Here is a 14640-nt window from a genome sequence, read left to right as displayed (position 1 = left end):
TTCGTGATTTCCAGCATTGTAACAAAATTTTTAAAAAATTAGGTATCAACTTCCTGTCTGCGCTTTACAGTCCCAAATTGAGAAGCACTGATTTATCAAGTAAGCATGTCGTTAATTGAATACCTATCAAATGATGAATATGTGATCAGTTTAGTTATATATATATATATATATATATATATATATATATATATATATATATATATATATATATATATATATATATAGGTTCATGGTAATAAGGTCCAGAGGGTCAGTTGTCTTCAGTAGCTGATGTAAATGCATGGTAGTATAGCAAATCACTACTTAAGAGATGTAAGCACACTTTTTGATAAGGAAGTTGATCTATGCCAGTGATGCTGGCAGACAATTAACCCTGACAAAAAGCTCATTCTGAAGGTTTTAGCGCGGTCTGGCAATGCTAATCCGGCAGACATCGGGGACAAAGCTTTTAATCGATCAGCAACCCGGTTTAGACCTTACGGGTGTGGGCGGGGCTTGTTAGCCTCCATCGCTCCTATGGCAACCTGATAGATTAGCATCCCTCATGAATATTCATGAGCTCGGAGCGAGCCTCTCAGCGCGGCGGACGGTGGTGATGTCAGCGGCGCTCTTGGCTGCGCGAGCGCCTCGCCTTGCCTTGTTGATTATTGACAGCCGATAGGGGGATCTGGAGGCTTGATGCCTCACTAACGTCCATGACTTCCGCGCGTCTCCTCTCCATCCTTCCGGCGCGTGCATGGTGAGGTAGCCCCAAAGCTGCTTTATTTTTATTATTTTGTTTTTGTTTTTGTTTTGTTTGTTTTTGTTGTTGTTGTTGTTGTTTTTTTCCCCCGATGACTTTTCTATGGTCTTAACGAAATAGAGAAGCACAGTGCCTTGCAACTGGAGTGGGCATGTCCCGACTGAACGGGAGCGCGCAGACCATTTGAGCTGACAGGTAACGTCCGAGATTATCTTCTTACATATGCATGCACAGGAGCTCACGTTATAGGTTAGGCACTGGGTAAAAAGCAATATATATATATATATATATATATATATATATATATATATATATATATATATATATATAGGCTATACATAGGTCATCTTGGGGAATTAGTAAGAAATTATAAACAATGTAAACCTGTTCTGTCATCGAGCTGATAGCCAGTGCCACTGTGCACAGGTCGCATCCTTCCATGCGCAAAAGGCTTTACAGTTTGCCACAGCACATCGGCCGGAGCGCTTCGACCATGTGCGACGGGGAAGACGGAGACCGGGACGCGCGCCGGAGGAGCATCCGGATGAAGCCGCTGCCGTCTCCGGGCGCCGCTGAGAGCAGCCGGAACGCAGACGCGGCGTCCGTGGCATCGGCGGCTGCAGCGCTTGCAGACCCGGAAGCGGCCCGAGGTGCGAAAAGCAACTCAAACGGCGACTGCAGGAGGTTTCGAGACAGCTTGTCGTCGCTCGCCGGCCGCCACAGCCACGAATCGGACTCGGCCGAAGAGAAGCGTCTGATCACCGAGGCAGACCCAAGCCCTAACGAGGAGAGTCCGCCCGGGGCGAGAGGAGGAGGTGGAGGTAGTGGCGCTGGTAGCACCGCTGGTGGAGGTGTGGAACCGGGAGCGCGCGGCACTCCCGAACGGTACCCGGGGTTTGCCAAGCTGGACGGCGGCATTGAACACGTTCTCCCCGACGATGAGAGGTACTACCAGGCGGGTTTCATGCACAGGCAGTTTGGTGCCATGCTGCAGCCCGGGGTTAACAAGTTCTCTCTGAGGATGTTCGGGAGCGAGAAGGCGGTGGAGCGCGAACAGGAGCGCGTAAAGTCGGCCGGATTTTGGATTATACACCCCTACAGTGATTTCAGGTAAAAAAAAAAAAAAAACATTAAAAAAAATAAATAAAAAGATCAAATATTGATAATCTATTAAAAATCAGAATGAATGATTTTTAAACTAGTTGCAATTTCTATATCAGTTATAAAAGTTTTAAAATACAAAGTCAAATGTGCACTCTAAAGGGTCCCTCAGTATGTGTCTCTGGAGGAAGGGTCTATGTAGAACCTTACAAATGAGGCTTTTCCTTTCAGAAAAGGTTTCCAGTAGTACCATTCATAATGCTGAAAGCATATAGGCCACTGAAAGACTGTCACAGCTCTGTCAGATTCAAATGTAGACTACTGTACATGTACATTATTTTTCCTCCATTGTACAGACAGTGTAAATGTATTCTCAAATGATTCTCAATCATGGTCCTTTAGGGCATGTCTCTTCATCATTATGGTCTTCTACGAATATTTTCTTCTACCTAAAACTAAAACTACTGAGGTTAAAACCTCAGTTGAGTGCTTTTCCACCTGAGAGTGTATATAACAGGCCTATGTGCTGAGAGAGAGCGATTAACCCTTCGAAAGTAAGCAAACTTCAATTTACTTGACAAGCCTAGTTGTTCAGCGTAAAGATTACAGATCATTTACAGATAATGAGGATAATGCGTTTTTTTTTTCTTTTCTCAACTATACAGTGATAAACGAGGCATCACGCTGTGTTTGAAAGTCAATTATGTTTTCCATTTGCTCAGTGTAGCGCTGGCAGAGTATGTAACGTGTCCCAGTAGAAAACATTTCTAATTTGTTCTGAGGGAATGTTTTAAAAATATATAAATATATAAAAAAATATATATAAATATATATCCTAAACATGATACTGATAACAAACATATCTGTCAAGCGAAGTCTTTCCTAGACATTAGAGGTGACATTAGCAGTTAGGCTTTTACATCGCATCTGCTCACTCTCACTATTTAATAATGAAGTTGTGTCCTTGAGGATGACATTGACTCCATACGTTAGATATGGCAATCTCCAGATGCCTGGATGTAGGTGTGCTGGGGAAAATCATTACTGTAGAAATGATCATATCTGGGCATGTGATTTATAGGAGAGTATCGTTATTGCATACAACTAGATAGGGTGAGCATTTACAGTACTGTATGTCTAATAACCTTGGTGTTCGTGCAAAATCTTTATAACCAAAGAATTCCAGCAGTTAAACGTTTCCAGGTTATACTGTAGGTATGTAGATTTGTATTTATTTTAGTGTCTTTTAAGAAGAAATCCGCTATATAAACAGCTTGTTTTTGCATAAGAAAACTTGGGAGCTGTTTCTATGTCTTATTGGCCTCGGGTTTCAGGACAGATTTTACCTGATTAGAATTAAATTGGGAATACCAAGCCAAGTGATCTTGGTTTGACTTTGAATCATTCTCGCATGCTCCCTAAATAACAAGTTACCGATGGCGTCTCTTAGACAGTTCACTTCTTCAATGTCCAGGATATATTATGGATTAGTCTCCTCCTTCCTCGTACATATTCCTCAGTAATTACCACTTCATATACCAAGGTCAAACTGTGGGAGCTAAAAAATGGCAGGAAAGGACAATGCAGCATCATCAAAAATGCATCCAGTACATGAGGAATTAAGGAGGACACCGGACCAGAGGGGGATGGTCGTGATATTAGATGGGAGGGGTAAAATCTAAGATCTTTCAATAACTCAACAATGAAACTATTAGTGTTGAGCAATGCATTATATCATGAGATAGATAGATAGATAGATAGATAAATAAATAGATACTTTATTGATCCCCAAGGGGAAATTCAACAATTCATGAGGTCTCATTGATGGCATAATAATCAACGACGTGGGGAAACTATTACACATACACACACATGCTTAAAGACACATACGCAACTACTACATACATGATTTCAAATTTTTAAATTAGACTGGATTCATGCCACATTTCCAGTGAATACCAAACATTGTAAACAGAAACAGTTATGTTGTCTGTCCAGTAGTGTAATTTATACTTTGACTGGACAATACGTGCTTAGTCTGTCTACTTTTAGTTTCTCCTCCAAAGGCATTTTTTGGGGGAAAGAGTATGATCGAGTAAATAATCCACCTTGTACACAATTGTATTTCATATGTGCCTTCTCAATCACTGCTGGTGACATGTAATCGATGTGTCTGAAAAATATCAGCCCAAATGGAGTTCAAATCTAAGGGGACTGTCACTCTGTGTAATCCCCTGACACACACTGATAGGCCGCTGTAGATGAATCTACAGTCTGGGCTAGAAAGAAATCAGGCCTCTCTTATTTTCTTCATACCATTCTGTGTATTTTTTATGACCATAGGTGGTGCTGTTGCTCATGGTTCCACAACAATCCAAAATAAGCCACTTTAAGGCGTTTGTTAAGAGCGAATAATGTGATGTGGGTGCTAAAAATGAATGCACTGCTGTCCTGATGATATCTTTGAAAGACAGTAAGTTTTACCCATGCTAGCATATTTATACCAGCTCCCCTTGCACTAAACAACGGGTTTCTGTAATCATTATATATACTGTATATATTTAATTTCAGTGTTCTCTTGTTATACATTATCAGTGCAAGTACAACTGTACAGCGCAGCAATTTTTCATTTCCTCCCTCTGTCATCTTGGTCATGTGACGTGCAACTCATTACTTTCACACACACACACACACACACACACACACACAAAAATCAGCTTTCATCTTTAAGATGCCTGTTTGGATTTGCAATTAGTGCGGATGCACATGAAAGTCAGCTCTGCTTTTACTTGGCTCTTACACTCATTGACTCAGTCATTAGAAAAGCTGCAATTAAAATCATCGCCTCTCACCCTGTCCGCATGTGCCGAATTATCTGCATCACTGTAATTTAGTCATTTAGTTGAGGCACGGGTCATGAAGCTGCAGAATCTGTGATCAGCGTAGCGAAGAGCGTTTTCTCAGACACAATGCTGCTCTAATGAGCTGCGCCGCATGAATAGTACACACTGGTACTTCATATGTGGTGGTAATAAGAGTAATTGGGTTTGTGGAACGTAGCTCGGGGAACATTTTGGATGATGTTGTTGATGCCAAATTTTCTGTCCTTTAATATGTCCATTTCGCAACATTCTTTTATGTAGAACTTATGATGAAGACCGTATTGAAACAGGAATGAATATGACCCAGAAATGAATACATGAATACGTAGCCATGATTAATTTGATGATATTGATTAGAAGATTTCAGTACGCATATATCCATGGCCGTGTTTTTGTTGAGAAAACCCCAAAAGTTGCACACTGTTGGAGTCGGACTCTGCGGAACCGACATGCACGATAACTGACAGGTTTTACTGGAAAGCTAAATACCAGTGAGAGCAGGTGTCATGCTTTGAAGGCAGTTTATCTTGTTCCAAGTCACATTTTTTGCAGGTGCACTTATAAACATCCACTGAGAGAAATGACTGGAGGGATGCAGCAATATCTGGAAAAATGTATTTAAAAAAAAAATTTGTAAATAAAAGTTGAATTCTCTTTTATTCAATAAAGTCTGATCTAAAAACGCAATATTGTCCCATTTCAAGCACTGTATAATATACAGATGGGAGCGGGGCATGTTCTGGTGTAAAAGAGGGATTACAAATGGCATCATAATCCAATCTATAGGCTTTATTTCCAGCACCCCTGCTAAATGCTGTTCATTTGTAGATCGGGTGAATGCAAGCGGAAAACAACTCCACCAGGGGTGTCATTACATTCGTAACGAAAAGATCTCAAAGGTATTCGGCTGCAGTGTTATAATCAGATTTCATTTCATTTCAACAAGGACCCCAGCCAAATGTTCGAACACATCCCGTATCTATTGCCGCTACTGTAATTAATTTGTGGTGTGGCCAAGAATTCGGGGGGTCGGATAAAACCACAGAGTGATCTGTACAGTTAAACTGATAAGATGGATGCGCTCATGCATTTTAGTTGGGATTTGGGAGTAGAAGCAGTGGTGGGATTCAGAATTTAATTTAAAACTCATTTAATTATTTAAGGTAAGATCAACCATCAACCAATATTGCCATAATAATAATAATAATAACAATAATAATGTTAATGGTGGTAGGAAATAAAATAAAACCATCAGCTAACCATTAAAACCATTACCATTATTGGTCCTTAATGGTATCCGCTAGACATAACATGCCGTCAATAAAAGGCAACAAATTACCAGTAGAGACCCACAAGGACCATTACAGTTTCCATTAAAACCAATACAAGTCCTATTATAACCATTAAAACCATTACAAATTTCATGAGGGTTTCTGTTGGGTTTTTTTTTTTTTCCCGCAGGGAAATCACTGTCATGACTACAGAAGTACATTTTATATTAGCGTGAACCAATTTGTAAGAGATTGTCCATGATGCAGTACAGACACAGATGTTCAGTCGCATATGAGAAGAACAGGGATTTACTGATCGTTGTAAATGGTTGTTTTAAAGAGTTTTAGGAGCCTTAATCATTACCACGGCCATCTGTTTGCAAAGCATTTACATTCTCACTTCAAAATGATTTCATGCCAGGTTCAACTCCTCTAAGCTAGCATTATGGTTAGCTGAGAAATTTAGCTTGTTAGCATCTTTGCTGGTAACAAGGGTTAGTAGCATAAGCTCCTAAGTATTAGTTTTAAATATATCACACAAATCAGAAAGTAATCATACAGTAAGGACTTTACAAAGCCTGTTTGTCTTGTTCATTCCCTCTAAGCTGGAATTGAGGTTAGCAGAGACAGTTAGCTTGTTAGCGTCAATTCCTAGTACATGGAGAACTGTAGCTAAAATGAGGAGGTATGATGTGATGTGATTCTATAAAAGAAAATATATGACATTAGTTAAATCCTCTGTCTACTGAGCATAATATTTCTTTACTGCTAGGGCCTAGCCAATCGAGAAGCAATTGACTCACAGTTACATGAAAAACCTGTTGTTCACTTAGCATAATATTCATTTAATTCTAGCTCCTAGCTACGCTAGAGGATATTGATTTACAGTCAGAGTGGTTAAACTTGTAGCTTGTGACTTAATTTGTGGGGGTATTTATTGAAATCTCTCTCTCTCTCTCTCTCTCTCTCTCTCCTGCTCTGTCTCTAAGAAATCAAATTTACGTGAGGTTAGGTTAACCCATCCTTCAGAACAGTGATTCCCAGCCCTATCTATTTAGGTGTTTTCCTTTTACTAATACACTTCATTCACAGAATCAGTTTATTAACATGTCCTCCCTAAACATGGGTGTGTTACAGCGTGAACAACCAGGAGTAGGTGCTTTCACAACTCCTTTTTCTGAGTCCAAATCAGAGCAAACTTTCATCATTTTCGGTTCATTTCTACTCGGTTTGGTCTCATTTCACACTGCATGTCATTAAAGGAACCGAGAACCAAAAAAAACGAAACATTGGCCGAGGGGCGTGTAAGGCTGAAGACGTACTCGCACAGCTATTTCATTCACTGAAAAGAAGGTGATGGAAAAAGAGGTAAACAAACCTTTGCTAAATGCGTGCAGAAATCACAAAAATCACCTGAGAGAGGAAAACATAGATCTGGCATGGATAAATGATTAGATAATTATATACTAGTTTTGTGTCTCGCGTACAGCATGTATTACCGCTGGTGCACTTCCTGCAGTCCAATTAATTCCTCAAACGTGGGTTTGACATTAGAGCTTTTAGTAAAAGCATCATTCAGCATTCGTTTGGTTTTTTTTTTTCCTCTCAAGACATCATAAAGTCTGATCATAGAGATGGTTCGCCTGGCCTTCTTTGTCTGCCAATCAAGTCTGATGTTACTGGCTGAAGTAAATCTTCTTTACTCGCTTCATTCTCTCTCTCTCTCTCTCTCTCTCTCTCAGAAACTGCTCTCTTTTTATACCAGGCTTTTATTCATCTCGCATAACCAGACCGCTCCCAAAAGATATTTAGCTCTGCATTAAAAAAAAAGAAAAGAAACAGAAGCAAGGGAGCAGAAAGAAAAGTCGTTTCTTCCCAGGTTTATTTTTCTGCCCTGTTTTTTTTTTTGTCTCAGCTCCAGCTGAATACATTAAAGCAAAGTAGAACAGATTTTGAATACAGAATGCAGTATTAGTTTGGTTTAAAAAAAAAAATAAAATAAAAAATGTCTTCCACGGGACAAAGAGTGAGAAGGAGAGAGAACATTGATTGTTGTATTCGATCCACAGAGATGTTTTCTGGATATCTGTTTGGGGTATTACGATGTGCTGTGTAGAGATGAATACTTTATATAAAGCTGTGATTTCTTTAGAGTGTAGAATTTTGTATCATACAAGAAAACGACGAACATTTTAGCATCAGACAGACTGCAGGGAATAAAGTCTGCAAGGATAAAAAAATAATTCTAATAGTACGTAAATAAAATTAAAAAAAAGGAGGACGATTCCCTTAAAAGTGTTGGGCATTTGAATATTTTATCTGGAACTAAAAGTAGAAAGAGTGTAGAACATGATGCTCCTGATGCTCCTGGATCTCTTGATAACATTCCTTCTATTAATATAGAAAAACTAGTCCAGTAGTTATTCTTACTGATAAATGCTGCATTTGATCTTCACAATGTAAACTGAACAATTTAAAAAGGCAACATGATACATTAAGAGCCAGGGGCGTGTAAACATTTGAACAATATGATCAGTGTAAGTTGTTATTATTTTGTCTTCTGGGAAACATGTAAATTTCTTTCGTAGCTTCTGAAGGGCAGGACTAAATGAAAAAAAAAAAGATCTTTAAACTAAATAATAATAATTTACACCGATCATCCTGTTTAAAAGTTTACACCCCCCTGCCTCTTAATGTATCGTGTTGCCTTCTTGAGCATCAGTGAATGTTTGTACCTTTTATAATAGTCATGTACGAGTCCCTCAGTTGCCCTCAGTGTGAAAAAATGGATCTCAGCATCATATAGTCGCTGTTGGAAAGGGGTCAAATATGCAGAAGATGCTGGAAAAGCAAAGAATGTGCAGGACCTGGAGGATTTTTCTGAAGAACAGTGGGCAGTTTAACTGCTCAGGACAAACAAGGGACTCATGAACAACTCTCACAAAACATAAAAACAGTCGTTGATCATCCAGGTAACGACACACAGGATTAAGAATCAAGCGTGTGTAAACTTTTCAACTGGTTCATTTGTGTAAATTCAGTTATTACTGTGTTTTCTGGACTAAATTTAAACGTCTGTTATGTGAAATAGCTTCTTCAGTGCAGCACTAAATACTGTAAAAAAAACAAAACCAAAATGGAATTCTTATTATTTATTTCTGTTTAATTATTAACATTTTGCAGATTCTGCAAGGCGTATGTAAACTTATGACCATCAACTGTACAGTATTTAGCAGAAGAGGTGACATCAAACATGGATTAAGCTTCAGTGTAGCTAAGCTACATCTCCATGTAGTTTGTGGTATAGCTAACTAGCTTTAGGTGCTTGTAGTTTGTTGCTTGTGCATGTGCACTATACATTAATAGTTTGTTTAGTTCCAATAAGAAAAGGTAGTAGCCAAAAAAAAAAAAAAAAAAAAGTATCACAAGGACCACATGATTGGTCTGAAAAATCGTTCAAGCCAATCATTTGGACTTGTCGCTTTACTCCAACATACCGTAGCTAATTTACGTACAATACGGTTGAGAAAATCTCAACTCACATGTCGCTTATCACGCCGTCGCTTGCCGCTGTCACTGAAATGGATGCTCTATGTCAGGCGAGTACTTTTTGTCGCTAGCTAGTGTGAATGCAGCATTTCGCGATTGGAAGAATTAGTTTGTTTAGTTTTATTGTTTTCTTTAACCTCACTGTGCACTGTGGTAATCACTCGGAATGTGAGAGAGGGGACGTTGGCATATGGTGGCACTATATATAAAAATAGTGTACATTTTGATCTGATTACTTCATACTGATCTTCTGTATGAGTTGCCCTCGACTTCAGACTTGTGCACTGCAGAGGTTCCTGTGTTCGCAATCTAACCCCCTGTAATTATAATCAACAGATCATCATCAAGTCCTTCATGTGCAGAATCACATTGTGTTAGAGAGAAGACAAACACGTTCAGGAAGACGTGCTTGTCTGTGGCATGTAGTAGCATAAAGGACATTGATCTCTTTATGTGATTTGATCATATATGTCTTTAATGAGTGGCTTACTGTACGTCTCGCTCAGATAGCTCTCGGCTCTTGTAGTATTTTGATGCTGAGGTACTGTCTACACACACACACACACACACACACACACACACACACACACACATACTTGACTGTAGATCAAATGGCAGCTTCTGATCCTCTCACCGGGTTTTGATTACAGTTGATTGTTGTCTGCATTACTCTATCGATTTGTTTGGGTCTGCCGGACCTGCTCTCATGCCGATGGCTGAAGTGTCTGAAAAATGAGATGCGAAAACAAAGAAGAGCAGAAACGCCTCGGTTTATATAGCTTATATTTGCATACTATAGATGACTGATGTTATTTAACATTTATAGGAATTATCGTGTAAAACGAATGCACTGTTTTCGCCATAGAAATTGTACATTTTTAGGAAATAAGATTCTTATTATGCGATCTATTATGTTGAGTGAACCCTTTTAGAACGATTTTCCACTTAGAGACAAATAAAATGGCCACATCTTTGGTGGTTCGGGGTTGTTTATCCACAGTGACGTCACAGACCCGACTAATCCATAATGAAATCCGTTGTCCATTATTTTAATTATCGATTATAATCGATTTTATCGATTAGCTGTTACAACCCTATTTGAAGGGGTGTCCCATACTGTGAATGAGAAACACTTAAAGGTTCTGTGTTGAACCCTGTAACAGAGTGTATGTGTTCCTAGAGAAGACAATTCTCTATAATGAATATACGAATTAATACGAGGAACAATTTTGTAGTAATGTAATGTAGGAATTATTGGTAATGATGTATCATAATAACATCATAAACAGATATAAAGGGTTAAGAAAATATCATTATATGAAAATATGACTGTACATGCACTGCATATTAGTAAATTATATATATATATATATATATATATATATATATATATATATATATATATATATATATGCAGCCCTGAAGCACTTTTGTAGGGCAATTCATTCTCTCTTTTTCACTGCTTCTTTTTTATATTGTAATCTTCTGAAGGGAGTGCAAAGGATTATGGAGCGTCCAGGATGGGCTGAAAGTGGGGTAATAAAAAAAAAAGAATAAAAAAAAAAAGGCTGCTGTGTCCATCCACCAATATCAGGGATGCACATCAGAGAAGATTATTACAACTCAATTTATTTAATGGAACAGAGATAGGGAGGTGATGGAGGGATGGAGGGAAAGGGAGTATATGATGGATGGATAGGGCAGTAGAGAGATAGAAATAATGCAGCATAAATGACCTAGGCACACTTATGTGGAAAGGAAAGAGAGGGACAGAGAGGGAGAGAGAGAGAGAGAGAGAGAGAGAGAGAGAGCAGGACACACGTGAGGCACACTACACTGTGGAGCAAATTGATGTGTGTTTGCCACACAGATGCTGCAGTCGGGAACTCTCATGAGCTGGATGGAGGGTGTGTGGCGTCACACAGCACTGTTGTTGAAGTAATGGTTCAGGCAAAAAAATCTAATGGAAATAAAATGTTGTGAGTCAAGACATATTAGGTGTCCAGCGTTTGATTATTTAGTCTGGCACTGAAACTCTGTAGGCTTTATGATCAAAAAAATCTTATTGCATGCCCTTTATACGTCTTTCATACCATTTACTTCATTACTATACTATACTTCTATTATTTTGCCATATTTATACATTACTTGAGCATTAGTGGAAGTGAATACTTGTACTCTTAATTACATTTCCAAGAAAGAATACTTTCTACTCCGAGGGACAAAGTGGCTTAGGGGGCAGCATGTTTGCCTTGCACCGTGGCCCTGTGTGTGCGGAGCTTGTATGTTCTCCCCGTGTTGCGGGGGTTTCCTCCGGGTACTCCGGTTTCCTCCCCCAGTCCATAGACATGCACGGTAGGCTGATTTGCGTGTCCGAAGTGTCCGTAGTGTATGAATGGGTGTGTGATTGTGCCCTGCGATGGATTGGCACCCCGTCCAGGGTGTACCCTGCCTTGTGCCCCTTGCTCCCTGGGATAGGCTCCAGGTTCCAAAGAAGGGAACGTTGTTGCCTAGTTACGCACTCTGTCACCGTAAACAAACTCCTCATTACATTTCAGCTTTTCTTCATTCATTATTCCTTATATAATTTATATGCTAGATAATTGAATTTACCATTCCCTTGATTTATTCTTTCCACATTTCATTTACACCTCTCTAAAATGTGTGCTCTAAAAAGCCGTCACAAAACTCCTCCTTCCTCACGCCAGGTGTTGTGGACAATATTAGCTGAAAAAAAGTGTCCACGGATCCACACTTTGAAAATATACCGGAAATAGTAGATCACCCGGGTACCTTCGGGATACTCATTTCAACATACGCACTAATTCTAATCGAAGATACCATTTAGGACGGATAGTAGATGAATTGGGACGCAGCACATACCTTCCGCCCTAATTGAATGGCTAGGGATGTGTTTTGGATTGCTTTCTTTCACAAAGTGAGACTTATATACAAACTCAGGAGCTCTCGTAGGATACAACGTTTTCTTCTGAACTGGATTTTCCCGAGTAAGACATTTCTTCTATAAACACTCCTGCAGACGATTTACAAATCACATTTGCTCATATCCAGTTTGATCAATGAGGCCCGCTAATCATTAAGAAAAAAAAATATGAGAAAAACCGAAGGGATATAATGTGAAAACGTTGCTTTACTGTGAGTTCATGAAATGACTCAGGATGTTTTTATCCATAGTGTATTTCTCATAGCGTTGTCTGCCCTTCCCCCTTTTCTCTGTCCTCTGTGATATCAATTTATAATCTGTCCAGGAGGACAAAGTTGTGTCCTTTCTCCATTCCCAACTTGCCTTTCCTTTTTAACGCATTTCAGTATAGTGTGTGTGTGTGTGTGTGTGTGTGGGTGTTGGATCAGGTTTGGCATTTGTGCTGATCCCTCCCCCCTTCCCTTCCAGACATGTTTGAGCGTTCCCGTGTGGACTGCTGGTAAATATTAGATATGTCTGTTTCATTTATAATGGGACGATAAATTAAATATAGAGAGGGAAACAGATGGGAAGAGAAATCCACCTTTTCCCCATTCAGGCTGCGTTCGTCAGGGTCCCTGGGTTTCAAGCTGATGTCAGGTTGTCAGAGTGACATTTCGCCAGCCCCGGAGCAGCGTGCTGGGAATCTGCCGCAGATCTCACTCCAGGTCATTTATACGTGACACTTCTGATGGAGACGGTGATATAGTTCTTTGTCGTTTGCGTATGTGCTGGGTTGGGGGGGGCAATAAAGTTGTGTCACATCCAGTTTACACGCACTCGCACGTATTAACAGATACATACACCTGTATAGATATAGCCATACATTGTCCAACACACTTCAGTTGTATATTACACTCTATTCCCATCGCTAATCAGTCAGGACCCCTTTATTTATTCACAGTCTCACCACTGGTGCTTGATGGAGTGATACCTATGTTGTCTTATAAGGTAGCGCTTCAATATACCCTGTAAAAAAAAAAAACCAACAAAAAACAAAAATCAGTTTGAGACGGGCTTTGAAGGCAGCATACATTCACACGTTTGTGCAGTTATCCAATCAGCCAATCATGTGGCAGCAGCACCATGCATAAAATCACGCAGATACGTCAAACATCAGAATGTGGAAAACAAAATGTGATCTCTGTGACTTTAATCATGGCGTGGTTGCTAGGTCCTGATGGGCTGGTTTAAGTATTTCACAAACTGCTGATCTCCTTGGTTTTCACACACAACAGTGTCTAGGGTTTACACAAAGTGGTGCGAAGAACAAAAAAACATCCGGTGAGCTGAGGGTCTGCAGGGTGAAACGCGTTGTTGATGAGAGAGATCAGAGGAGAATGAGCAGACTGATCTGAGCTGACAGGGAGTCTATAGTATCTCAAATAAGCACTCTTTACAACCGTGGTGAGCACAAAAGCATCTCAGAAGACAGGACACGTCAAACGTTGAGGCGGATGGGTTACAACAGCGGAAGACCGTATCGGGTGCCGCTCCTGTCAGCCAAGAACAGGAATCTGAGGCTATCATGGGCTTTCATGGGACAGTTTAGGTGAGACTGTGCCCATGATAGACTCATTTTTTCTGAGTGTGTCTTCTGATGTTTGGAAAACAGGTTTGATTTAACACAGTTAAAGAGAGCAGGCCTAGAATCACAGCACCATCTATCAGACAAGTAGCAGAGTTAACCCAAAAATTGGTTCAAAAAAATTTTGGATGAAAAAATACATTTCGCCGGCCAGATCGTTTATTACATGTCTAGTCTAATTAGCGTGATCCAGAAAAGTGTCAAGCAGATGGGACGACTCAGGAAGGTCTGGAGACTGAGAGGAAACCCAGCAGTAGAAGTGTATCAGGGGTTTTGATAAACCTCTGAAAATCCAGAAATAGTCTTTAAGTAAGATTTCTTTTCGCCATATCAGTCGGTTTGTGAAAGTTGCACCCTGTAGGATTGTGGCTTATGTTGAACGTGTCTTAAACATATCTAGATCCTGATGTCAATCAGACACTAGGACTTTCGACATTTCAGAATCGCCGTACCGCTCCCAGTATATGACTTTTATCTCTGGCGATCAGTTGTTTGGTGGATGTTTGGCTGTGCAATCTTTC

The 14640-nt window shown here is 39.8% G+C and overlaps 1 protein-coding gene across 1 annotated transcript in view; it reads left to right on the top strand.

Moving 5' to 3' along the window:
- The first annotated feature begins 1132 nt into the window (after positions 1-1132).
- The window catches only part of hcn4 (hyperpolarization activated cyclic nucleotide-gated potassium channel 4), a 96723-nt gene continuing 83215 nt past the window's right edge, over positions 1133-14640 (top strand). Inside the window, exon 1 of the mRNA XM_053622596.1 lies at positions 1133-1855. Within this exon, the coding sequence (XP_053478571.1) occupies positions 1185-1855 (671 nt within the window). The 5' untranslated portion in view covers positions 1133-1184. The remainder of the gene's footprint in view (positions 1856-14640) is intronic.

The sequence above is a fragment of the Ictalurus furcatus genome, chromosome 4, assembly GCF_023375685.1.
Source record: "Ictalurus furcatus strain D&B chromosome 4, Billie_1.0, whole genome shotgun sequence".
Lineage (NCBI taxonomy): Eukaryota > Metazoa > Chordata > Actinopteri > Siluriformes > Ictaluridae > Ictalurus > Ictalurus furcatus.
This window is presented reverse-complemented; position numbering and strand designations above follow the sequence as displayed.